This window comes from Solanum lycopersicum, chromosome 3 (genome assembly GCF_036512215.1).
Source record: "Solanum lycopersicum chromosome 3, SLM_r2.1".
NCBI lineage: Eukaryota > Viridiplantae > Streptophyta > Magnoliopsida > Solanales > Solanaceae > Solanum > Solanum lycopersicum.
The window spans coordinates 21,333,219-21,358,827 of record NC_090802.1 but is presented as its reverse complement, the minus strand read 5'-3'; the positions used below and the strand labels follow the sequence as shown (position 1 = coordinate 21,358,827).

General features: G+C 34.3%; 1 protein-coding gene across 1 annotated transcript; it reads left to right on the top strand.

Moving 5' to 3' along the window:
- Positions 1–1,192: 1,192 nt before the first annotated feature.
- On the top strand, positions 1,193–1,501 carry LOC138347465 (uncharacterized). The gene has a single exon (XM_069295759.1). The coding sequence runs from the start codon at positions 1,193–1,195 to the stop codon at positions 1,499–1,501; it is 309 nt and encodes a 102-aa protein (XP_069151860.1).
- The last annotated feature ends 24,108 nt before the right edge of the window (positions 1,502–25,609 follow it).

Genomic DNA, 25,609 nt, shown 5'->3' with positions numbered 1-25,609 from the left:
ATGTGGTTGTTGATACCTTAAGCATGTTATCCATGGGGATTAACGCCCATGTTGAAGAAGAAAATAGCGATTTCTCTAAAGAAGTGCACAGACTAACACGTCTGGGAGTCAGACTTATGGATTGCACAGAAGGAGGGATAGTGGTGAATAATGGGGCTGAATCATCACTAGTGTCAGAGATGAAAGAGAAAAAATACCAAGACCCAATTTTGCTTGACTTTAAGGCAAATTTTCATAAGCAATGAGTATTGGCTTTTGAACAAGGGAGAGATGGTGCGCTGAAGTACTAAGGTAGATTGTGTGTACCTAAGGTGAATGGAATCCAAGAAAGGATCCTAAGGGAGGCTCATAGATCTAGATATTCCATTCGTCCGGGTTCCACCATGATGTACAACGATTTGAGGGAAGTAGGGGGAAAGTCATGAAGAAAGATATTTATAAGTTTGTAGTCAAGTGCCCAAATTTCCAACAAGTGAAATTAGAAAACCAAAGGCTACGAGGTTTGTCTTAGATAATCGAACTTCTAGAATGAATCTGGTAGATGATTAATGTAGATTTTATCAGAGGGTTGCCAAGATCTCGCGTACAACATGATTCTATTTGGGTGATTGTCGATAGAATGATAAAGTCAGCCCATTTCTTGCTGGTAAAGACTACCTATTTACCTGGGGATTATGCTAAGTTGTACCTTCAAGAGGTAGTGATACTTCATGGAGTTTCGATCTCCATCATTTCAGATAGAGTTGCACAATTCTAAAAAAATTTCCAGAAAGGCTTGGGTTCAAAAGTGAAGTTAAGCACTACTTTTCATCCTCAGACGGATGGACAAGCAGAACATACAATCCATACTTTGGAGGATATGTTGAGTGATTGTTTGATCGATTTCAAAGGGAGTTGGTATGACTACATACCTCTAATTGAGTTCTCTTACAACAACAGTTACCATTCGAGCATCCAAATGGCTCCATATGAAGCTCTTTATGGGAGAATATGCATATCTCCTATTGCGTGGTTCAAAGTTTGTGAAGTAGGGTTTATAGGACCAGTTATAGTTCACAAAGATATGGAGAAGGTTAAAGTGATTCAAGATAGATTGAAAATTGCACAGAGTTGCCAAAAGTCCTACACAGATGTTAGGAGAATGTCGTTAGAGTTTGAGGTGGATGACTGGGTGTATTTGAAAGTTTAACCCATGAAGGGTGTTATTAGGTTTAGTAAGAAGAGGAAACTTAGTCCCGAATATATTGGTACACACAGAATCTCCAAGATATTGGGAAATGTAGCTTATAAGTTGGAGCTACCCCAAGAATTAGCAGTGTTTCACTCAGTATTCCATATTTTTATGTTGAAGAAGTTCTTGGGTGACCCTTCATTGATTGTTCAAACTGAGAATGTTGGGATTAAGGATAAATTAACATGTGAAGAAGTAACGATCCAAATTTTAGATCGTCAAGTTCGCAAGTTGAGAACTAAGGAAGTTGCATCAGCTAAAGTCTTTTAGAGGAACAAAGTTGTCGAAGAAGCGACTTAGGATGATGAGGAAGATATGAAGAAGAGATATCCACACCTCTTCGAGTCGACAGAGAATGCAGATCAAAGTACTAAGTTGTGTTCTTAGCACTTCATGAAACTATGTGCAAGCATGTATGCTTTTGTTGGTTGAGTGCTGAAATGATGTTATAATCCTTATCTTAGTGAAAGAGTTCTCATTCGAAGGACGAATGTTCCCAAGGGGGAGATAACATATCGTAAACATAAATAGCTAGGATTAAACAAAGAAACTAAGAATATTTTTTTTTTGGAAAGAATATAAAAAATTTGGAAAATTTCTTAGTTTAGAAAGTAAGTTTTAGCCATTTTCAAACGGCTATAACTTCTACCCCAAGAGGATTTAAGATCAGTTATTTATATGGTTGGAAATCCCTTGAGAAGATATTTCCAACGGCTATGTAATTTTGATGTTGTATGAGGGAGATATACCTTTCAGTAGTTGGGCTATTGGACAGAGGGAAGTCCAATCCAGATTTTAGTAAGGGTAAAGTATTCTTTTAACCCTAGTATTGTTGAATTCGTTTTCAGGGTTCATTTAGGGTCAAACGAAGTCCAAAGTTAGTTTTCAACAGTTGAGACACCTTAGGGCTTGGGAAGAAGACATAAGAGAAGAGGAAGACCAAGAATTCTTCAAAAACGCTAAGGTTTCTTTAGAAGAATCATCAGGGGTGATCCCTATCGAGTTATATGAGATCTTTCTGCGTGGGTTCGTTAATCAGCACACCAATATTTTTAATTCAGAAAGTTTTGTATTGATTGAATGATGAATGTTAAAGTTCTTGATGAACAATTGTTGAAACCTTGTTGGTAGACTTGTAGTGTACCTTTAGTAGGTTGTGATTCGTGTTTCCAAGATGTTTTAAGAGTCTAAACTATTGAGTATATTAGTGATCCTATGTTTTTGGGGATCAATGGAAGTTTTAGAGGTTTAGAGTTGAAAATCAGAGAAGAAGAGTTGGAAACCTATTTGACGGGCCCTGGGGTGCCACGCCTACCAAAGCCCCTCAGAACACACTCTTTCCGTCAGAATCTGATGTGGAGCGCCAGCCAGAGCGCCTGAGGATAGTGTCTTTCCATCAGGCTTTGGAGCCTCGGGCCTCTTAGAGCGTCAGGGTCACCTGGAGTTCCCATTTCTCTCCAATCCTTTTGTACTAGTTCCTAAGTAATGTACCTATCATTCAGAGTTGATTCCAACAGTCTAAAGTACATCTAAAAATCATGAAATCATCCATAAACATGATATATTGGTCTTTGAATCCATAATTCAATTCAAGAAAAGTTAAAATCAAAGTCAAAAAAATAAAGAGTCAAGTCTAAACATGAATAATCAAGTCAAAGTGAGTTTTTAAAGTTTCCTAGAGTCTTTCACAAACCTTTTTAACTTTGTTTTAAGACTCAAGTCACAAGTTAAGCAAGAGTAAAGAGATGAGTTCATTATCAAGAGTTATAAGGGGACTAAGTAATCCCTAAGAGTCATAAATATTTTCACATTTAAACAAGTAAATAGCCTTCAGGCTAGTTTTCTAAAAGAAGTAATAGCTTTATGAAATGAAGCAAGCAGGAAAACTATGATTTCCAAAAGAGCTATTAAAGCTATGTTTTGAGAACTAATCTCAAACCACAGAATTAGTATGTTTTTTTAAAAATATAAGATCCAGTATATATTTCTGAGAGTATTATTGAGCACTAATGTTGCAATGCCAGTTCATATTAACTCAAGTCTCCATGTAAACCATGTAACCATCATGGGTAGAAGAGGGTCATACTTTTTAGATAAACCCTTTTCATAGTATACTAGTGGATCCAGTACGCAGCTTAGGTTCTATACTCTCACAAAGTTATGATGGCCAAGCAGCGTGGGCCAAGTAACGTTGTGGTCAGCATTACAGCTCATAACTTATGGTTGTCGGTTAGAGAATTTCAAAAAGAAGTATTGTATTTTCATATACATTAGTTATTTATATTTCTTACATACATCTAAGATATTATTTGTATACTTGTATACATTCAGAGTTCACAACATGTTTTAGTCTGTTTTTCTTTATATAACATTTTCTTTTATACTATAGATATTAAATAAGAAATAGTAAATCATGTGTTCAACAGACCCAAGGTAAGTGTTTTTCTTACTCCTTTTCAATATTAAATGTGGTTTAGTATTCTAACTCATATACTCATACATTAAATATATTGATGTAAGTTGGCCTGCATCATATTATGATGTAGACACAGGTAATAAGGACCTACATCCAGCGTACTGTTGATCCAGTTGAGCATCTATATTCAGTTGGTGAGCCTCCTTGTATTCTGGAGGACATATTTTATTCCTTTCTAGTTAGTTCTATTGAATGTTGTGGGATTTGTCCCAACATTCATCTCAGTTTGTCTCGAGGCTTCATGAGCAGTTAGTAGTTCTATAGTCTTTACATTTTTGTTCTTATATTAAAGACTTATGTTTCCATTATGGCTAAGTTAAATGTTTAAACTGTTAAAACATTCCAGATAGTATTATTAAATAGCTCGGTTAATTTTTTTTTATCCTTATAAGTGTTAATTGTCTGTTGTTGAGTTAACTAAGCCTGGCCAAGGGTACGCTCAAGGCCAGCAATGTTCACCCAGTGTTAGTCCTGCCCAGGGTGTAGGCTCAGGGCGTGACAAAGTTCTCTTTCCAATTCCACCGAGTTAACTAAATTTTGAGTTCCATGTAAAAAGTTATGACTGTTTGAGTGAAGCCTCTCTAGATAAGATATTTCATCCGGATGAGAAAGGGGTATTTTGATCTTTTCTTACCCCAACTAGGCTTGAGCACGTTTTCTAACCCAATTTAGGGGTCTAATCAGATTCTAAGTTATACTAAACACTTAGAATCTTAGGGCGAAGTTTCAAGAAGAGGAAAAGATGTGTTTTAACCATTCATTCAAAGGTTGAGAAATTTCACCAAGAACAATCATTCTTTTAAGGGTATGTGATATTTCTCATAATATTTGTCATATTCTGAGCCTACACCCTGGATGTAGCCAGCACTAGAGAACCATCGTTGGTCCCCAAGTGAACCCTAGCCAACCCTTGGCCACGCTCACTACTTAGTGGATTACTTACTCTACAAAAGAAGAACTTCAATTTCAAAGATTTAGCTCATAAGTTATCAACAACTTAAACCAAAGCATTTCTTAAAATACTCAAAGCAACTCAAAGTGTAAAAACATCACAAAGGAAATAGCCAAAGACTCCTCAACTAAGCCTATCTATGAAGCCTCTAAATACAACGATAGATGTTGCGATAAGACCCACAGTCACACCCCGAGCCTACACCTCGGGTGTGGCGAACTCTCGATGACCATTGTTGACCTCAACAGAACCCTTGGCCTAACTTACCTACTCAGCCAAATAACATATTCATATATATCAAATCAATGAAACTAAGTTAGCTGAAAATAGAATGACTGAAAATATTTAAAGATTAAACATTCAACTTGGCCAAAAATGGAAACCCAAGTATTAACAATAGAATTTATAGTTTAAAGACCCAAAGGACTAACACCTAAATATCTATGAAGCCACTAAATAACTAAGATGGATGTTGGTAAAAAACCCACAACATTTTAATATCAAAACTTGAAGGCAAGTAAAAGAGTCCTTCAGATTGCAAGGAGGTTCACCAACTATTTGGAGATCTCAAACGGATCAATGGTGCCCTACATGCCAATTCTCATTATATTCATCTGCATGTCGACCCTCGTTACCTTCATCTACATCACAATACAATGCACGCCAATTTGCATCAGTACATTGAATGTACGAGTATGCGAGTTTATATTATAAAAAACATAGGCTTAAAATAGATTTTTTGAAAGAAACACTTACCTTGGCTCTGCTCAACTCAAGAATACTTACTAACTTATTTCATTATAAAGAAGTTTAAAACAATTTCAATATAATAGAAGCACTACTCAAGAATACTTACTAACTTATTTCATTCTAAAGATGTTTAAAACAATTTCAATATAATAGAAGCACTGTTTAAAATATGATATCAACTCTGTGTATCTGTAAAAAATACAACATGTCACACCCGGATTCTGGAATCCAAAAACGACCGGCATCGTCAACCTCTCAGAGGTTGCAGACAAGCCTCTTCTTCGCTTTCATCACAATCATACAGTTAATTTTGCGGAAAATTTTAAACTTTTTAATCACTTATTGAAATGTACATAGACTTCATATTAAACTGCATAAGAGTGATATTATAATGATCTCAAACTAAGAAACCATCTATCAATAGATTAAACAATTGAAAAATATAATCGTAATAATAGTAATAATAGTAGTAGTAGTTTGTCAATCGACCTTATTACAAATGCTTGAACAAATGTTTGAAATGAAACGCTAGGAACAACAGCCACTAGCTATATCTAATGTACTAAGCTAGAATAATAAATGCAGCATCCTCGATGTAACAACCCTAAAAATGGCTATGCTAAATAATACTTATTGTGTCTAGAATGCCTACGATTAGACCGGGTTCACACGAATTGATGCACATACAACCAGACCTCTGAACCCTTTCTAAATCTAATACAACTAAATTGGGGAGGTATTTGATCTAGAAAAGGTTGGGTCCATCCATGTAGGGCTCTCGAATACGAAGATTTAGTCGAACGAGTCTTTACTGGACTTAAAAAGGGAAAATCTTAGGTTTGGAGGGTCTACGGGTAAAATGGTCTTTTTCTAGGCTAAGAGTAGTATTTTAATTACCCTAAATATGTAATTAATTATTTAATTAATAGGTGGAGGGGAATTTTAGGGAGAGAGGGCCGAAAATTGCCTCTTAGAGTGAAGTCTTGCTCAACTCGGGTTCGAACCTAGGTGGACACGATGATTTAAATTGTTTTTTTATTAAGTTAGTAAATTGATGTTATTAATTATTATTATTTTTTTGTCTCATTTAAAATAAAAGGGAAATCAGATTTTTACTATTTAATAAAACCTTATTTGACTAAGTCCTAAACTAGACTCCTAAGCCTAAGAAAACTATCATCTCTCACGTCTCTATCATTCTCTTTGACGTTCTCTCTTCGAAAATAACATACAAGAACATAAAATTTACCAAAGTTCTTCACACTTGAAGAACTCACAACGAAAAATAAAATCAAAGGCTAAGCAAAGTACGTTCGGCAAAGGGAGGGTTTTCCGTCGAGAGTGTTGTGTTGAAACTTGGTTTTTGGACGTGAGTGTTGGAGAAGGTTTGGGAAGAAAATCAAGGTTTGAACCTCATAAAAGGTATGGGTTGTCTTCTCTCTTGGTCCCTTTACCAAGAGACCCCTTAAGGTTCAGTATATTCTAATTCGAAAACAAGGATTGTTGCCTGTTGCATGTCCCTGTCACTAGCTCCCGTTGATTCATAGGTTTGGTATGTTTTCTGGTAGATATTAGGCATGTAATGTGTTTTCGTGATGAGTATTTTCATGAATGTTTGTTTGGAATCGTATGAATGACAATATATGTTTTCTGAATATATGACTTATGTGCATTTGGGTGTATTGCCGTGATTATTGGTCACAGATTAGGACTTTAAATGGCATGTTAGTTCTTTGTATTTCATGTACAAATGTTAATGTAAATCTTGATGTTTATATGAAGTTTAATGTGGCTGAATTGATTGAGAAACTCTTGTTTAAACGAATCCATGAAAATGCACCTAACACTTTATAAATGAACCATGAAATTTCCCTAAGAACTAATGTGTAACTTGATAAAAAAGATGCTGAAATTACAAAATTTCCAGCCATAAATTGATGAATTTCAGTCAAGTAAAATTGTTTTAAAATATTATGAAAGATGAAGAAAATAAGTGAGTCCACTTAGGGTCGAATCCGTGACTTCACCATGTTAAAAACCATGAAAATAAGTGAGTTAAAAGTATTGTGGTGAGGGGGATTCGAACCGTGGTCTTGGCTGGAAAATGAAATCATGAAAATAAGAAATGAGAGGAGTGGGATTCAAACCCACAACCTCTCATAGAGACTTAAGGAAATTAAAATAAAATAAATATTGAGGCGTGTGGGAATCGAACCCACGACCTCTATGCTAATATAGGGATTAAAGAGAAAAATAAAGAGAGGTTGTGGGGATTCGAACCCACACCCTCATGGTTAACTCAAAAAAGTTAAAGAAAAAGAAATTAAAATAAAAGGGGTCGTGAGGGTTCGATGCAACAACCCCTCAGCCAAGAAATAGAAAAAATTTTTAAAAAAAGAAATTAAAAGGAAATGAAGGCGTTGGGGCTTGATCATGTGTCCCCAATCCGTGTGGACCAAAATAAAATAAATGAAAAATGTATGTGTTGTCCAAGGGATTCAAAACCGGGTTCCCCTGCCTAAATTTCATATTGATACATAAGTCATACGTGAATTAAATGTTCAAGAATAATGTTGCCTACTTAGATCAAAATCGGGATCTTTGCGTATATACAATATGCATAAGTCTTGTACCATATAATCATAGGAAGATATGAATCACTTGAACGAACTATGAATGAAGCCTCATGGTTTGTATGAATAGACCCATAAGTCTAGCATACGTTTAAAAATAAGTGAACCTAAGATGTATGTAATGAAATGATGAAACCCTAGAAGGGTTAAGTATAAATGTAAAACACACTACATGGCCAAGTTAATTGGCATACTATGAAATCAAAATTATTTAATTAAATGATGAAACCCTAGAAGGGTTAAGTAAGAGTGGAAAACACACAAATGTCCAAGTGTATTGGCATACAATGAAATGAACATTCACGTAAAAGGGGTGAGTAATTATGAATAACAAATGTGTTAATGTTAATGAATGTGGTGACAACATGATAAGAGTCAAATGTGAAAGATGAGAGCAATCTCAAATGAGCCTAAGTAAATGTTCCCAAAACATTTTCACTTATGAGAGTGTAAAGTTAATGAAGAGAGCAGTCTCTATGAACACTTTAATGAAAGTAATGAGAATAATGTATACTTAATACTAATAATGATATGAGAAATCATCTATTGAGGTATGATGTCCTCATACTAGAAGCTAGCTTCCTTGACATAAGAGTTGAATGTAATGGAACTTTATATAGAGCACCGATAGATTAGCTATGAGCGGTGATTCCTTTTATCGGGAAGGGCGGAGGTTCACGTAACTCTCACGAGATGAGACCGTCCGGCATGTCGTGCATGGGTCTCCTTATTTCTCCTAGTCTTCAAACCTATACGGCCAATATAGGATCTAGCGGGGTTCAACCCCCATGTACGCTAGCATATTTTGGGTAACTTTGGTCGGTGATTCAACCTCTTTTCAGTGCGGGGGATACACTGGATTTCGTGATTCTCACGTTATCTATGTTGGTTAAAGTTAAAGTTCGCAATAAATGAATGAGGTCAGCCAAAAATGATGCACATAATGAAATGAATGATACCAGAGGTGTTAGGACAGGATAATCAAGACCTGAGCTAGACCTAAGTAATGACACTAGGTCATTATTGATCATTGCACAGCGAACCCGATGAAATTCTTAAACTACATCCTAGATATAGCTACAGTTCACTATGAACGAAATAAAGTGAAGTACGTATGAATGAATGAAGCAGACTCTACGTTTGCTAAAGATGTCTTCCTAGTTGAAGTCCCATATGTTGAGCCCTCATTTTGGGAAGTCATAATGTCAAGTTCATGATTCCAAGGTCTCATGGCATATAAATAAATGATATGAAAGATGTTATATGCTATATGCAAAACGATATGTGCTATGTGTAAGATGTTATGTGATATATGCATAATGATATGTGCTATGTGTAAGATGTTATGTGTTGTGTAAAATATGAAAAGTATGATGATGCATGTTACTCTCATAGCATGACTTTCCTAATCCAAATTTGGAAAACTCACCAACTTTCCTAATCCCATTTTGGAAAGTCCACTAACTTGACTTTCCATAATCATTTTGTTGGGAAAGAGTTGTTCTTACTCATGCATGTTCTTGGTGTGTGCTTGAATATACCCATACATAGTATAAGTATGTACTAATCTCATACAATTCTACAATTTTAGGTGCAGGCACAGGTGGACGTTAGAGCCTTATACGTTGATGTTGTAGATATCCGGACATGGAGCTTTCATCCGGACTGGGTAGACCCTCATGCATTTGAGGATGTCTACCTTTATTATCTATCTTAGACGTAGCTTTAGAAAGTGGAGCATGTTCCACTAGTGTTTCTTTCAACTTTCATTTCAGACTTTGTATTGGTGTCGTTTTGGAAAAAACAAGTTTAATGCAATTATGAACTGTTTCTTTCATTTGATTATATCTATATTAGATGGTTGATTTGTGAACGCCTATGATGTTAACTTTAAAATGTGTAGCATGAAATAATAAAACAAAAAGTTTAAATTTTCCTTTAATATTAAGCTAGAGGATGTAAGTGACGTATGTAGGCTTGTCTGCCACCTCTGAGAGGTCAACCACACCGGTCTCGTCTTAGGTCTAGATTCCGGTCATGACACTCGAACTCAAGAGGACCTACCAAAGTCTTGATATCGTTAGTCCAAACCGCTTTGTTGAGTCTTCAATCTTGTCTAAAACCTGCTTCTATAAAAAAGTAGTAATGTATGGGGTTAGTACACACTCGGTGTATGCACATAAACACATAAGGACTATACATGATCATGGAAAGCTCTTCCTACAACAACATGTCATTTCTAGAAAGTGAAGTCACTTTACTTTCTTAAATTGTTACTTATGAGTCATGCTATGAATATGACATGTTCTCATGCAATTAAGGCATACAACTCATTTTCTATATGAACATAAGACCTTGGAATCATGATCATAATTTTAACTTAAATGGAAATTTATAATTTTCTCCCTCTAAGCCGAGAGCTCCTTTTCCGATACTTGGATTATTTTTCAATCTTTTCTTATTCTGTTGTGTAGTTCGATGATCTCCTTTAATTTGATATCTTACTTACAAGTGCAATTATTCATTATAGTCTCATACCTACAATAAATCGAGTGAGTAATACAAAAGACTTAAGAAATGATTTGGCTACCTTACTTACAAGTTATATCTTCTATTCTTATTAAATTGGTATAAGTCTTTATATGACAATCTTAATTAGCTCTGCCCGTTATGTGGTTGTTTGCATAGTATACAGATATTTGGAAAGGTCCACTATTTGATCATTGGTATAACGTGAAGATATTGGAGCATATATCTAGATTTGGCACAAGTCAATAACCTGTTAAAACATCATTTTTAACGGTACAATTTGACATACTTAATCTCTTGCTTTCTTAGCTCACTTGAACTTACATTTCTTCTTCTTTCTTTCTTACTTTCTTAAATAAATCTTTATAATTAAGATTGTGCGAGCTAACATGAAATCCAGTGTCTTCTCCACACCGAAAAGGGGTGGTTCACCGATCAGAGTCAACCTATATTACATGAGCTAAACATGAAATCCAGTATCTTCCCCACACCGAAAAGGGGTGGTTCACCCGCTAAAGTGAAAAAAAGTCCAGTGTCTTCCCCATTCTACTACTTTCATAACTCTTAAGCTTTTAATTATGTTATTACTCATCTTATTTTGTTCAATGTCATTTGGTAGCTTTATACCATTCTTAATGAACGTTATAAACTCTGTTCAGTGTACTTACTATATTAATAGTTCATATTCATACGGTATGTTGGGTCTTAGGACTTTTCCCAATGATTGGCATACATAAGGTTATGAACTCATTGAGTTACATTGGTCATGCTTAATTTGGTATAACTTAGTCATTAGCCAATTTTATATCATATTTTGGAAACAACATTGTAAGCCAATTTATTGGCATAGACTAAACTTTCACATATTATGGTAATCTAGAATATTTTAGCCAATTTATTAGCATAAGCAAAACTTTCACTAGACACGGGTCATGAAAATACCATAAGCCAATTCACTAAACTTCATGTATATATTATAGTAATCTCATCATGTTAAGCTGCAAATTTTTGCACTTGATAAGGTTATATGAACAATTCAATGTTTAGTTTGACTTAGATAAATAATTTGGCATTGAATGTTCATTAACTAGCTTTGATTCTCTTTCTTATATCTTCTTGGAAACATTACATTCCAAACACTTACAAACATATCTACTATTAACTACAAATAGAATTGAAATCTTCACCCCTTTTCAACACTAGATTGAATTTCATAAACGAATTATAACAATTTCATCTTCTCGAACACAATTAGGCATTAATCATATGGATCTAACCTATACATCTCATTCGACATATTCAAATCACATAAAACTTACACATAATGATCAGCTAGCACAACATACCAATAACATGTTCGATATTGCATCTACATACTATTAGGATCGTAAACAAGGTTAACTAAGGAGATTGACGTTCAACAATGTCATTGGGAACAACCCTAGTTTCAATATTCTCGGATTCCTAAAACGTTTGAAAAGCCTCTCGGGGAAAGGAATCCAAGCGACAAAACCCATAATTTATGTAGAATTGAATCTACGAAGATCACCATGCATCAAAACCTTGAAGAATATCTTGAAATCTCCTAAGGAGAACAGAGAGAATTTTCTGTTTTACTTGCGTTTTGCTCACTGCTTTTTTCTCACGTTTGTATTCTGTTTTAGTCGTGACTTTATAGGTATTAGGAAATGATATTGACTAATTAAACTTATTCTAATTAACATAATAAAATAAATCAATTAGCTAATTACCAAAACGCCTCTCCTAAATAGACTAAAAATAGGAGAACATTTGACTTAGTCAAATACGAAATTTTCCTAAGTGTCTCGGCTAACATAATGATTTTTCATTAATTAATTAAGTTTCTTATTTAATTAGTTAAGTGACCTAGGGTAATTACTAAAGAACCCCTTTGTCATTAGGACCATAAACAGCCCTTTTGGACCATCCAAGGTTAGGTACTAGGATGTTTCTTGAGTTAGTTACTAGGTTAATGTCACCCGATTAGGTCTTAGGTTGTCAGGTGCACTAGTTAGTTAATTTCGGTTATTCATAAATTTGTTAGCTAGTTATGTAAGTTAGATAGATCCTAGAGTTGGCTATAAATCTCAGACCTACATTTCATGACCCCCACATGTGCGCTTGCCCCTAACAACCCTAACTAAATCCTTGCACATGTGTTGCTGAACATTTCTTGCTATTCCAAGGATCATCACTATATTATTGGGCATTTCTTACTCTACATGATCATTTTAAATGCTCATATGCTATGGTACCTAGTCTTGTCAGTTGGATGCCTCGTACCTAATTTGTGGAATCTAAGGAATGAAAATTTTATTAGCTTAGGGTCTTCATTCCAGGTACAATTCCTAAACAAGCTTGAATTAGGCATTTGAACATCAAAGTATATCTTAATACATAGAAATTGGCTAATACCCTTAATCCAATATTCCCTAATATGCCTAATATTACTCAATATTGGACATTGGGATGCCTATGTACCCTTTTATACCTATTCTTAAAACTTAATAGGATCTTCAATAGAAAAATAAATTTTCTGGAATTTTACATCATTCCTCCCCACCCTTAGGAACATTTGTCCCCGAATGACACTACACAACATTTTGAATCAAAGAGGGTATTTTCGAAAACACATCAACATACTTGAAACTTTACTCTTTGTGAATATCTAATTTACAACTTACTAAGGATGATGCGCAACACTCGAAGCCTATCTGAAGCATCATACCGGAGGTTGAGTAACCTCCTTCTCAATATTACTCTAACTTAAATCACATCACACTCACTCAATACATAAATCATGCAAACTCTATACACTAATAGCAACATCAATGCAAGCATGAACTCATATAGTGCAAGTATACAACACACAGTCGTAAACTTAGAACACCAAAAACGCCTAATGCACTAAGATTTAGGGTCTAATTAACGAAATCGGACTAAGGAAGAGTATGTCTAACCTCAAGAATTAAATAACTGAGGGGAACGGGATCTCTTATCGGCCTCGGCCTCCCATGTTTCTCCCTCAACAATGTGGTTCCTTCATAACACCTTAACGGTGGCAAACTCCTTGTTCCTTAACTGTTTCACTTGGCGATCTAACATATCAATAGAAATCTCTTCGTAAGAAAGGTTCTCATCGGCTCCTAACCCCTTAGATGACATCATGTTGGCTTTAAGATTGGAAACTATTTGGTGTTAGATTTGAATCAAGCCCTTCCCATTTCAACTCTAACTCAATTTGGCAACTGAAACCTTACTACCCTGTTTTGATAGTCTATGGTAGCATATCATTTATGAAGCCAATCCATACCTTAAATTATATAAAAATCAAGCATGGTTAATTCTATTAGATAAGCAAAAGTAAATTTATTGAGAAAAGTTACTGGGAAATCTGTAATCATGTGCCTACTCTTACCGCACCCATAGCATCTATTAAAAACCTACCATGCATTCTCCTCCATGCACACTGCTACACTCACCACACGTCTTTCGGTCACGCTGGCCATTGTTATCATTGCCCTTCTTGGTATTAAAATTAATCAAAAGGAGTAGGATTACCAAAGTGTTTGTGCCCCTTCTTGAACTTAGGCCTACCCCGAATTCCAAATGAATTCTTACATTGCTCAAACCGTACCGATATAAGGGACTAAATTTCTTGCGCTCTTGACTTCTCTTCCTCCGACGAATCTCTTGCCTGTTGTTCTTCTTATGTTTACGCACATATAAGAAGGAATTTAGATACTATAATGACACAAAATGTCAAAGCTCTAGACAGCACGATAAAGAGTACAAGAAGGGAAAGTTCCTATATCACAAAGTCTCTAAGTGATTATTGTGGTGCACTTCACAACCCTAAGTTAGAAACTACGTAACGTGGTTGTTTTAAGCTTAGTTCCTAGGTAATTTATCCTCATGCTCTGATACCAAGCTTGTTGCACACGGATTCTGGAATCCGAACGCGACCGGGGTTGTTAACTTCTCAGGGGTCGCAGACAAGTCTCTTCTTATCTTTCATCACAATCATACAGTTAAATTTGCAAAAAAAAATTAATCACTTATTAAACTTTACATAAACTTCATATTATATTGCATAAGAGTGGTATTCTAATGAGCTCAAACTAAGCAACCATCTATCAATAGATTAAACAATTGAAATAAATGATCGTAATAATAATAATAATAGTTTGCCAATCAGCCTTATTACAGACGCTTGAACAAATGTTTGAAATGAAATGTTAGGGACACAAGCCACTAGCTATATCTAATGTACTAACCTATAAAAAAAATGTAGCATCCTCGAACTCAGGAGGACCTACCAAAGTTTGGAGATCGCTAGCCCAAACCGCTTCGTCGAGTCTTCAATCTTCTCCTAAACCTGATCCTATAAAAATAGTAATAATGTATGGGGTTATAACACACTTGTACTAAGTATGAGTGTATACACATAAACACATAAGGACTATGCATGATCATGGAAACCTCTTCCTATAGCAATATGTCATTTCTGGAAAGTTAAGTCACTTTACTTTCTTAAATCGTTACTTATGATTCATGTTATGAATATGACATGTTCTCATGTAATTATGGCGTAAAAATCATTTTCTATATGAACATAATACCTTGGAATCATGATCATAATTATAGAAAAACTTAAACAGAAATTTATATTTCTGCTCCCTCTAAGATGAGAGCTCCTTTTCCGACACTTAGATTTTTTTCAATCTTTTCTTCTTTTTGTTATGTAGTTCAATGATCTCCTTAATCTTATGTCTTAGTTACAAGTGTAATTATTTATTATAATCCCATACCCAATACAAAAGACTCAAAAATGATTTGGCTATCTTACTTACAAGTTATATCTTCTATTCTTGTTAAATTGGCATTAGTCTTTATAAGATAATCTTTTTTAGCTATGCCCATTATGTGGTTGTTTTCATAGTATAAGGATATTGGGGAAATTATTAGTCATTACGTTTTTCTCCCCTTTATAGGTATAATATAAGAAGTCATTATAAGCCAATTTTTTTTATATTTGGCTATGCCTATTATTTGATCATTTGCATAACGTGAAGATATTGGAGCATGTGTCTTAATTTGGCACAAGTCAATAACTTGTTAAAACATAATTATTATCAACCACATATGATCTTACATGCTTAGGCTCTTCCTTTCTTATCTCACTTTAAACTTACATTTCTTCTTCTTTCTTTCTAACTTTCTTAAAGGAAATCTTTATCATTAAGATCATGCAAGATAACATGAAATTCAGTGCCTAACCCACACCGAAAAGGGGTGGTTCACCGATCAAAGTTAACCTAGATCGTAAGAGATAAATATGAAATCCATTGTTTGTCCCACACCCGAAAGGGGTGGTTCAACGGCTAAAGTGAAACCAAGTCCAGTGTCTTTCCCACATAGAAAAGAGGTGGTTCGCGGCTAAAGTGAACCGAATACTTTCTTTGAGCATTAACAAACATAGATCATGTGAGCTAAACTTGAAATCCAGTGTCTGCCCCACACTGAAAAGGGGGTGGTTTCACCTTCCAAAGTGAAACCTCATTATACCTAGCTCTCTTAGGTGGAATCCACTTGCTAGTTCCTATGATGGAAACATAGTTTGAAGACTAGGATATTTTTGAAGACATTTATCCACCTTGGTGGAGCCACACATCATGAGGCTTACATGTGCTTGCTCAAGCTCATTGCTTGTCTATCGGTGCTTTGCTCAATTTTTTTCTTTGTAACTTTTAGCGGTTACTCAAATATTATGGAAGCTTGCTTCTAGTAATGTGGTTTACTTAGCTCTTTTGATAACCGTTCATACAAATCTTTTGATAACCGTTCATACCTTTCTTTACTTGATGAAATGATAATTTAACCTTACATTATCATCTTGGTGTTAATGAGAGTTTTCTCACGATTATTAACACCCTCTTATGTAAGTATCTTTAACATAATTGTCTTGGTGTAAGTGAGACTTGTATCACTTCCTTTAACACCTCATTATGGCTACCTTCATAACTCTTAAGCTAATAATTATGTTATTACTCACCTTAGCTGGTTCAATGTCATTTGGTAGCTTTATAACATTCTTTATGAACGTTATAAACTTTGTTCAATGTACTTACTATATTCATACTTCATTTTGATAGGGTATGTTGGGACTTGTCCCAATGATTGGCATACCCTTGGTTATGAATTGATTGGGTTATATTTTTCATGCTTAATTTGGTATAACTTAGTCATTTGCAAATTTTATATCATATTTTGGAAACAACGTTGTAAGACAATTTGTTGGCATAGACTAAACTTTCACATATTATGGTAATCTAGAATATTGGTAACCAATTTACAAACTTTCACTGGACACTAGTCATGAGAATACCATTAGCCAACGTTTTGCACCTGATTAGCTTATATGGACAATTCAATGTTTAGTTTGGCTAAGATAATAAGTTAATTTGGCATTGAAGGTTCATTAACTAGATTTGATTCTCATTATTATCTCTTCTTGGAAACATTACATTCCTAACACTTACAAACGTATCTACTGTAAACTAAAAATGGCAATTGAAATCTTCACCCCTTTTCAACAGTAAATTGAATTTCATAAATGAATTCGAACACAATCAAACATCAATCATATGGATCTCGCCTGTAGATCTCATTTGACATATTCAAATCACATAAAACTTACACATATGGTAAGTTAGAACCACATACCAACAACATGATCTATATTACATCTACATACTATTAGGATCGAAAACAAGGATAACTAAGGAGATGGACGTTCAACAATGTCATTGGGAACAACCCTAGTTTCGATATTCTTGGATTTATAAAACGTTTAAAAAGCCTCTATGGCAAAGGAATCCAAGATAGAAAACCCATAATTTATGTATAATTGAATCTACGAAGATCACCTTGCACGAAAACCTTGAAGAATACCTTTAAGTTGCCTAAGGAGAACCTAGAGAATTTTCTGTTTTTCTTGCATCTTTGCTCACTGTTTTTTCTCACATTTGTCTTCTGTTTTAGTCGTGACGTTCTAGATATTCGTAAATGATATTGACTAATTAAACCTAGTCTAATTAACTTAATTAAATAAATCAATTATCTAATTACCAAAATGTCTCTCCTAAATTGACTAAAAATAGGAGAACATTTGACTTAGTCAAATCTGAAATTTTCCTAAGTGTCTCGGCTAACATAATGATTTTTAATTAATTAATTAAGTTGCTAATTTAATTATTTAAGTGACCTACGGTAATTACTAAAGCACCCCTAGGTCATTAGGACCATAAACAACCCTTTTTATCCACCCTAGGTTAGGTACTAGGATGCTTCTTGAGTTAGTTACTAGGTTAGTGTCATTGAGTTAGGTCTTAGTTTGTAGGGTGCACTAGTTATATCACAACAGAAATCTAGACCCCTGACGTGACCGGCAACGTTGACCTCTCAAAAGTCTCAAACAGGCCTACATACGTCATTCTTACTTCATCTAGGTTAATTTTGGTGGAAAATTTAAAAAATTTATCTTCTTTCTTCATGCTAAATATTTTATACTTAACATTATAGGCGTTCACAAATCAACCATCTAATATAGAGATAATCAAATAAAGGAATCACTTCATAATTTCCTTAAACGTAGTTTTGCCAAAACGGCACCAATACAAAGTATCAAATGAAAGTTGAAAGAAACAATAGTGGAACATGCTCCACAAGCTAAAGCCTACATCTAAGCTAGATAATAACGGTATACATCCTCGAAAGCATGAGGCCTTACCAAGTCTGTATGAAAGCTCCACGTCCGGATAGCTGCAACGTCAATCGGTAAGCTCTAGCATCCACCTTTGCCTGTAGCTAATAATATAGAGTTGTATGGGATTAGTACACACGTGTACTATGTATGGTTATATGCAATCACTGACCAAGGACATGCATGAGTAAGAATAGCTCTTTCCTAACAACGTGATTTATTGAAAGTCAAGTAAGTGGACTTGCCAAATTTTGATTACGAAAGTCAATGGACCTGCCAAATTTAGATTTGGAAAGTCATTCCATGAGTGTGACATGCATTATCAACTTTAATATTTTGAAAATAGCACATAACATATTTCACATATCATATCATGTAGTTCATATCATTCTTTCATATGCCATGTGACCTTGGAATCATAAACTTAACATTAGGACTTCCAAAAATGAGGGCTCAACATATGGGACCTCAACTAGGGAGCCTTCTTTAGAGAACACAGAGGCTGCTTCATTCATTCATACGTACTTCATTTTTCATTCTTTCATATACTAGTGTAATCATCAGTCTTACCTAGAATGTAGTTTAACACTCTCATCGGGTTTGTTGTGCAATGACCAAGAATAACCTATCGTCATTACTTAAGTCTAGCTCACTTCTTGATTATCCTATCCTTACACCTTTGGTATCGTTCATTTCATTATGTGCATCATTTGAAGCTAGCCTTATTCATTCTTTGGGAACTTTAACTTTAACCGACATAGATAATGTGAGAATCATGAAATCCAGTGTCTCTCACACACTGAAAAGAGGTGGAATCACTGGCCAAAGTGACCCAAAACATGCTAGCGTGCCTGGGAGTTGAACCCCTCTATATCCCTATATTGGAAGTATAGGTTCGAAGGCTAGGAGATATAAGGAGACCCATACCCATCACGCCAGACAATCTCATCTCATGAGAGTTACGTGAACCTCCTCCTTTCCCGAAAGACGGCATCACCTCTCATAGCTAGTCTATCGATGCTTAGTATAGAGTTCCAATTTCATTTAACTCATACGTCATAAAGCTGGATTATAGTACTAAGACATCATATCTCAATGGATGATTTTTCATCTCATCATTAGTAATAAGTGTGTTAATCTCAAAATTTTCATTAGAGAGTTCATAGAGACTGGTCTCTTCATTAACTTTATACTCTCATAGGTGAGTAGGTTTTGGTAACATTTACTTTGGCTCATTTGAGATTGCTCCCATCTTTTACATTAGAATCATATCATGTTTTCACCAAATTCATTAATATTAGCACATTTGCTCTTCATAATTACTCACCCCTTTTTACGTGAATGTTCATTTCATCATATACTAATACAGTTGGCCATTTAATGTGTTTCACAGTCTTACTTAACCCTTCTAGGGTTTCATCATTTTATTATTCATTTCATCATTTCATTGTTCATTTCGTCATATGCCAATGTACTTGTCCATTTAGTATATCTTACACTTGTACTTAACCCTTCTATAGTTTCATAATTTCTTTACATACATTTAAGGTTCACTTATTTTTAATCGTATGCTAGACTATGGGTGTATGCATACAAGCCATAAGGCTTCATTCATAGTTAATCAAGTGGCTCATAGCTTTCTAAGATTATGTAGTACATGACTTATGTATCCTGTATGCATGCGAAGATTTCAATTTCGATCTAAGTAGGTGACATTATTATTGAACATTTAATTCACATATGCTTTGTGTATCAATACGGAAAGTTGGGGAAAGGGAACCCAAGTTCAAATCCCTTGAACAACACTTACATTTTTCCTTGATATTATTTTTAGTCCTCATGACATTGGGACCCCAGATCGAACCTGAACATCAACATTTCTTTTTAGTTCTTTTTTTCTAGAACTTCTCTCCTTTGGTCGAGGGATTGTGGGTTTGAACTCCCACATCCCCCTTTTTACTTTCCTATTTATTTTCCTTGTCCATTTCGGCTAAACTAGGAGGTTGTGGGGTCAAACCCCCACACCCTCACTTTATTTCTTTTCTTTATTTCACTTGGGACTTAGAAGTTGTGGGTTCGAACCCCCACAGCCTCCTTATTTTTATTTTCATTTAAAAGTTAACTGCTTAAGCTTTGGTAGTGAGGTTGTGGGATCGTGCCCCCACAGCCTTACATTATTTTCTTTTTAATTTCTCTCTTTGTCTTCTCCTTCGACCAAGAGATGGTGGGTTTGAATACCACTCCTCCAATTATTTTTATTAATTTAAAATTCCCCTCTTACTCTCTCGTTTGGCCGAGATGTTATGGGTTCGAATCCCACACCTCTCATTTATTTTTTTCAGCTTTCATGTAGTGAGGTCTTGGGTTCAATCCCCATTGACCTCACATGTTTTAAATATATTTTTAAACCTCTCAACCTCAAGTATTCTTGCCGGAAATTTCATCACCAAGTGCTGGAAATTTTATTAAATTTTCTAGCCTTTATTTAACAACATTCATATGTTCATTATGAGGTACTTTCATAGTTCGTTTAGCACATTATTAGGTGTAGATTCATTGTTGTTTTAGCTTAGATTTTTCCACTTAAGATCAGAAACCTTACACTTCATTTAACATCACAATTTCCACACCTTATTCACAATAATTCCAATCATCAACCAAGCCATTTTAAGACTTCAAATGGAGAACAACAACAAACATTTTACACATTGCACCACATCATTTTCGGTTGACATCATTGAACATGCTTACTATTTACAAACATAAAATAATAAGGAACATCATATTTCACACTTAGATACAATAAACCATGCCAACAACATGATTTCTAAACTAATTTCAATTAAAATCGGAAGGGGACTAGGGACAAGGAGTTCAACAATTAACAGGACAACCCTAGTTTCATACATTGAATTTTGTAGAAAGAAATTTCTCTTGGAGAAAGGATTCCAATCTATAAAACCCTTAACTTATTGTATCTTTCCACACCTTCCAAGTGATTCCCAAAACATCCCCTAAACCTTCAACACAAACCCATCGAGAAAATGATGCGAACTTTTCGTTTCTTAAGTTAGCTTGCTTGCTTGTATATGTTTTCTTTAAGTTCTTAGAGTGAAGAGAACTTTTGATTGTTTTCTAATATTTTTTATCTTCTGTTTTTTCATCCAAGAAAAACAATGTGGACGAGAGAGAAAGGGAGATTTAGGTGAGAGAGAGATAGTGTTTGTGTGAGATAGTACCTCTTAAAACTAGGATAGTTGGCAAGACATAGTCAATTAAAAAAACCTTAATAAATAAATTAATAATTAATAATTAATAATAAAATATTATTTTACTTTTTAAATCAGCGATTAATTATTAATTTTATTAAATTAATTCACCAATAACAGAAATCACATTAAATTATTGCTCTCACTTAGGTTCGAACTCGGGTGGAGCAAGACTTCATTTCAAGGGCTCAATTTCGGCCCTCTCTACCCTAGTTGCCCCTCCACTTTATTAATTAAATAATTAATTACATATTTAGGGTAATTACGATACGACCCTTAGCCAAGAAAAAGACCATTTACCCTTAGACCCTTCAAACCTAAGATTTCTTCTTTTTAATTCTGGTAAAGACTCCTTTGAGTAAATCTTCGTATTCAAAAGCCCTACATGGTTGGACCTAAACTTTCCGAGATCAAATAACTTCGCAAGTTAGTTGTCTTGGTTGTATAAAGGGTTCCCAGGTTTGGTTCTACGCGCATCAATCTGTGTGAACCCTGCATAATCGTAGGCATTCTTGACATATTAAGCATTTCTTATCTTATCCATTTTTAGGGTTTTCACAAGTTAGTTAATTTTGGTTATACCTAGGTTAGTTATATAGTTAGGTAAGTTAGTTAGTGCCTAGAGTTTGTTAAGAAGCTCATCCCTACATGGCTTGACCCCCACATATGTGCCTTCCTCGAAGCGCCCTAACCACTCTAACCGAATTCTTGCACATGTGTTGTTGCTCATTTCTTGTTATCCATAGGATCCTCCTATATCCTTGGGAACTGGTTACTCTACATGATCATTTTAAATGACCATGTCCTATGGTACCTACACTCGACACTTGGATGCCTCATACCTTATTTGTGGAATCTAAGGAATGAAACTTTTATTAGCTTAGGGTCTTCATTGCAGGTACAATTCCTAAACAAGCTTAAATCGTGCATTTGAACATCAAAGTATATATTAATACATAGAAATTTTCTACTAACCTTAAGTCAATATTCCCTAATATTTCCAATATTACTCAATATTGGGCATTGGGATTCTATGTACCCCCAATACCTATTCTTAAAACTTTTTAGCCTCTTCACTAGACGAGTACATTTTCTAGAATGTCACACAACATAACTTTTAAATGTATATCAAAATATAATAATCATAATTGTATGTGAAATTCACTACAAATGAGTTTGTAATTCCCTCATTTTATGTGGATGACATGTTTGAGACAGGAATCAAAATTGAACTAATCCAAAGGTTTAAGGATGAAATGGATCAAATCTTTGAAATGATTGATATTGGAATCATTAAGTACTTCCTTGGCATGGAAGTGTTGTGGTGTAGTGATGGAAATTTCATATGTCAGCAGAAATACATTTCAGATATTCTAAATAGGTTCAAAATGCAAGACTGCGAACCAATGAGTACTCAAATCTCTATTGGTGTGAAACTTTGCAAGGATGAGGATTTTGACAAAATGAAAGATTGTATATATAGAATCTTAATTGGTAATCTTCTATATCTAACCGCAAACAAACCTGACATTCGATATGTTTAAAGTTTGTTCTCTGGGATCATTCATTCTCCTAAAGAGATACATTTCACAACGGCTAAAGAGTGTTAAGGTATATTAAAAGAATCAACAAGTTTGAAACTTTTTTCCCAAAATATGCCAAAGTAACTATCAATCTGGTCGGGTCTTATAATAGTGATTGGGTTGGCAGAGTTGATGATTCCATTTACACTTGTAGATATCTTTTCTATTTATGGACAAGATGGTTTTGTTGGAGTTCTAGAAAACAAGAAACTACAACTCAATCAGCATCAGAATATGAGTGCATAATTGTCACATCTTATATGATTCAAGCTGTCTGGATAATAAAGATGTTGAAGGACATGGGTCATGAACAAACAGAAGCTACCAAGATCCGTATAATAATAGCTTAACAGTTTGGATCTCAAAAAATCCAGTGTTTCATGGTAAAACTAAGCATATCAAGATCAAGTTTCATTTTCTTAGAGAATTCCAATAATCTAATGAAGTGTTTGTTGTTCATTGTTCATTTGAGAACCCGCTAGCTAACATTTTCACTAAAGTCACTACAAAATGAAAGGTTTGAAGATTTGGGGAAAAGAATTGGTATTCGTCACAAAAATACAAAGGAGGACTGTTATATAATTGGCATTTTTTCAACATATTGTTTTAGTGTCTTTTACTTATTTCAATTTAGTTCTTCCAATTTTCTAGTTGTACATAGTCAACTTTATTTGCTTAAATTTATGATGATATGTCCTATTTTACCGTTGTTAGTGGAAAATATTCTTATTTAGATTAAACATCCACTTTGTAGGTGGCTATGAGATGGGAAATGATTAGTTTTTCCGCGGATAAATTCAGATATTCTGTAAATTAATGCACTGCTGGAAATTTATAAGTTCACTCTATTTTTATTCTTCAAACTATTTCTTGAGTGTTTTTGTTTTGACATTTGCGATGTTGGGTTACGATGTGAATAATGATAATTTAGAAATGATTGTGAGTACAAAATTGGAGAATATATGAAATAAAAATATAGTATTGAAAAAATAAAGGGTATAGAATTCAGAGGGAAATCCAGTTAGGTATCAAAACTTGTTGTGGTAGAAGATACTTATATTGATGTTATAAACTTCGTGTTCTAGAATGTATCAATTACATTGTAGGGAAAAAATAATGAAATAATATTGAATGAACGTGCTATAAGATTTTTTATCGCAAATGAAAGATGATTATTAAGAGGATGCTGAATACCTACAGGGACATGAAATCATAGACCACATACTTGCTTTGTTGGATTTTATTATGTAGAAGATTGTTGTCGATCCAAAGGATTAAAAAATAAGTTTTATGAATATAAATGCTTGTTATATTTTTTAAGCCTATATCAATCAATATATTATATATATTGAAGATAAAATTGTAAGTAGCTAGCAATTCATAATATCGTAAATGTAAATATGGTTGTTATTAGTTTATTAATAAATGTAAATGCATTTTATACATGGATGGATAGTAAGATGGATTCGATAAAGTATACAATCAGAGTCAATTTAATGCATTTTGGGTATGTCAAGCATAAAATACTATGAGATTGGTTCCATGACTCCTACATCAATGTAGTCGTTTGAGTCGACTTCATGATCCACCAAAGTAAGGAATGCATTAACATAAATTATATGTCTTGTTTAGTAATGTAATAGGATGATTCCAGTTCATGATCCACCCAATCACGAGGTTCTTTAAAATTGATTTGACTTACCAATAATGTAATAATATAACGCCTCTTCATGAATGATTAAATCATAAAATATATTGACATTAATTTCATTATATATCTAATAATACAAGGATAAGGTACAACCTTCCAAACTATGACCGGGATCTCAATAATACATTTTAACTAAACTAAGGTTCTATTACCCCCGAACTCATTATTTTTTTTTTAATTTGGACACTTTTTTGCTTACTAGCACACTTTGTAACTCCTGGTAGTTGAGGCACTTGGTAGATGTTTTGGGTTTCATGTAAGCGAAAAGGTGTGAATTATAAAAGATAAATGGTTTCGGAGGGGTGGCGGGAGGGTAGGTGTAATAAGACCTTAGTTTAGTTAGATGTATCTCTAGGATTTTGATCATAGGCTAGGGTACTTGTTCCTTATCAAAATAATACAATGAAGTGATCCCACTTAATGATCTATATGAGCAATACATTGAAAATTACATGTCTCATCTAGTATTGCAGTACACTGAGTTCAGTTATTAATCAATCTAAGTATAAAATATATTGACATTAAATCCATGATTCATATAGTAATTTAATAGATTGAATCTCTGCATGATCTACGTACTCAAAATGAAATAAATTGACATTGATTTCATGTCTTATATTGTAATGTAGTGTATAAAAGTCTACTGTATGATCCATCCAAATATAAAAAAAATTGACATCGATTCCATG

What these genes read in the sequence shown, in the direction of transcription:
- LOC138347465 (XM_069295759.1), top strand. Translation starts at nt 1,193, where the DNA reads ATGAAGGGTGTTATTAGGTTTAGTAAGAAGAGGAAACTTAGTCCCGAA.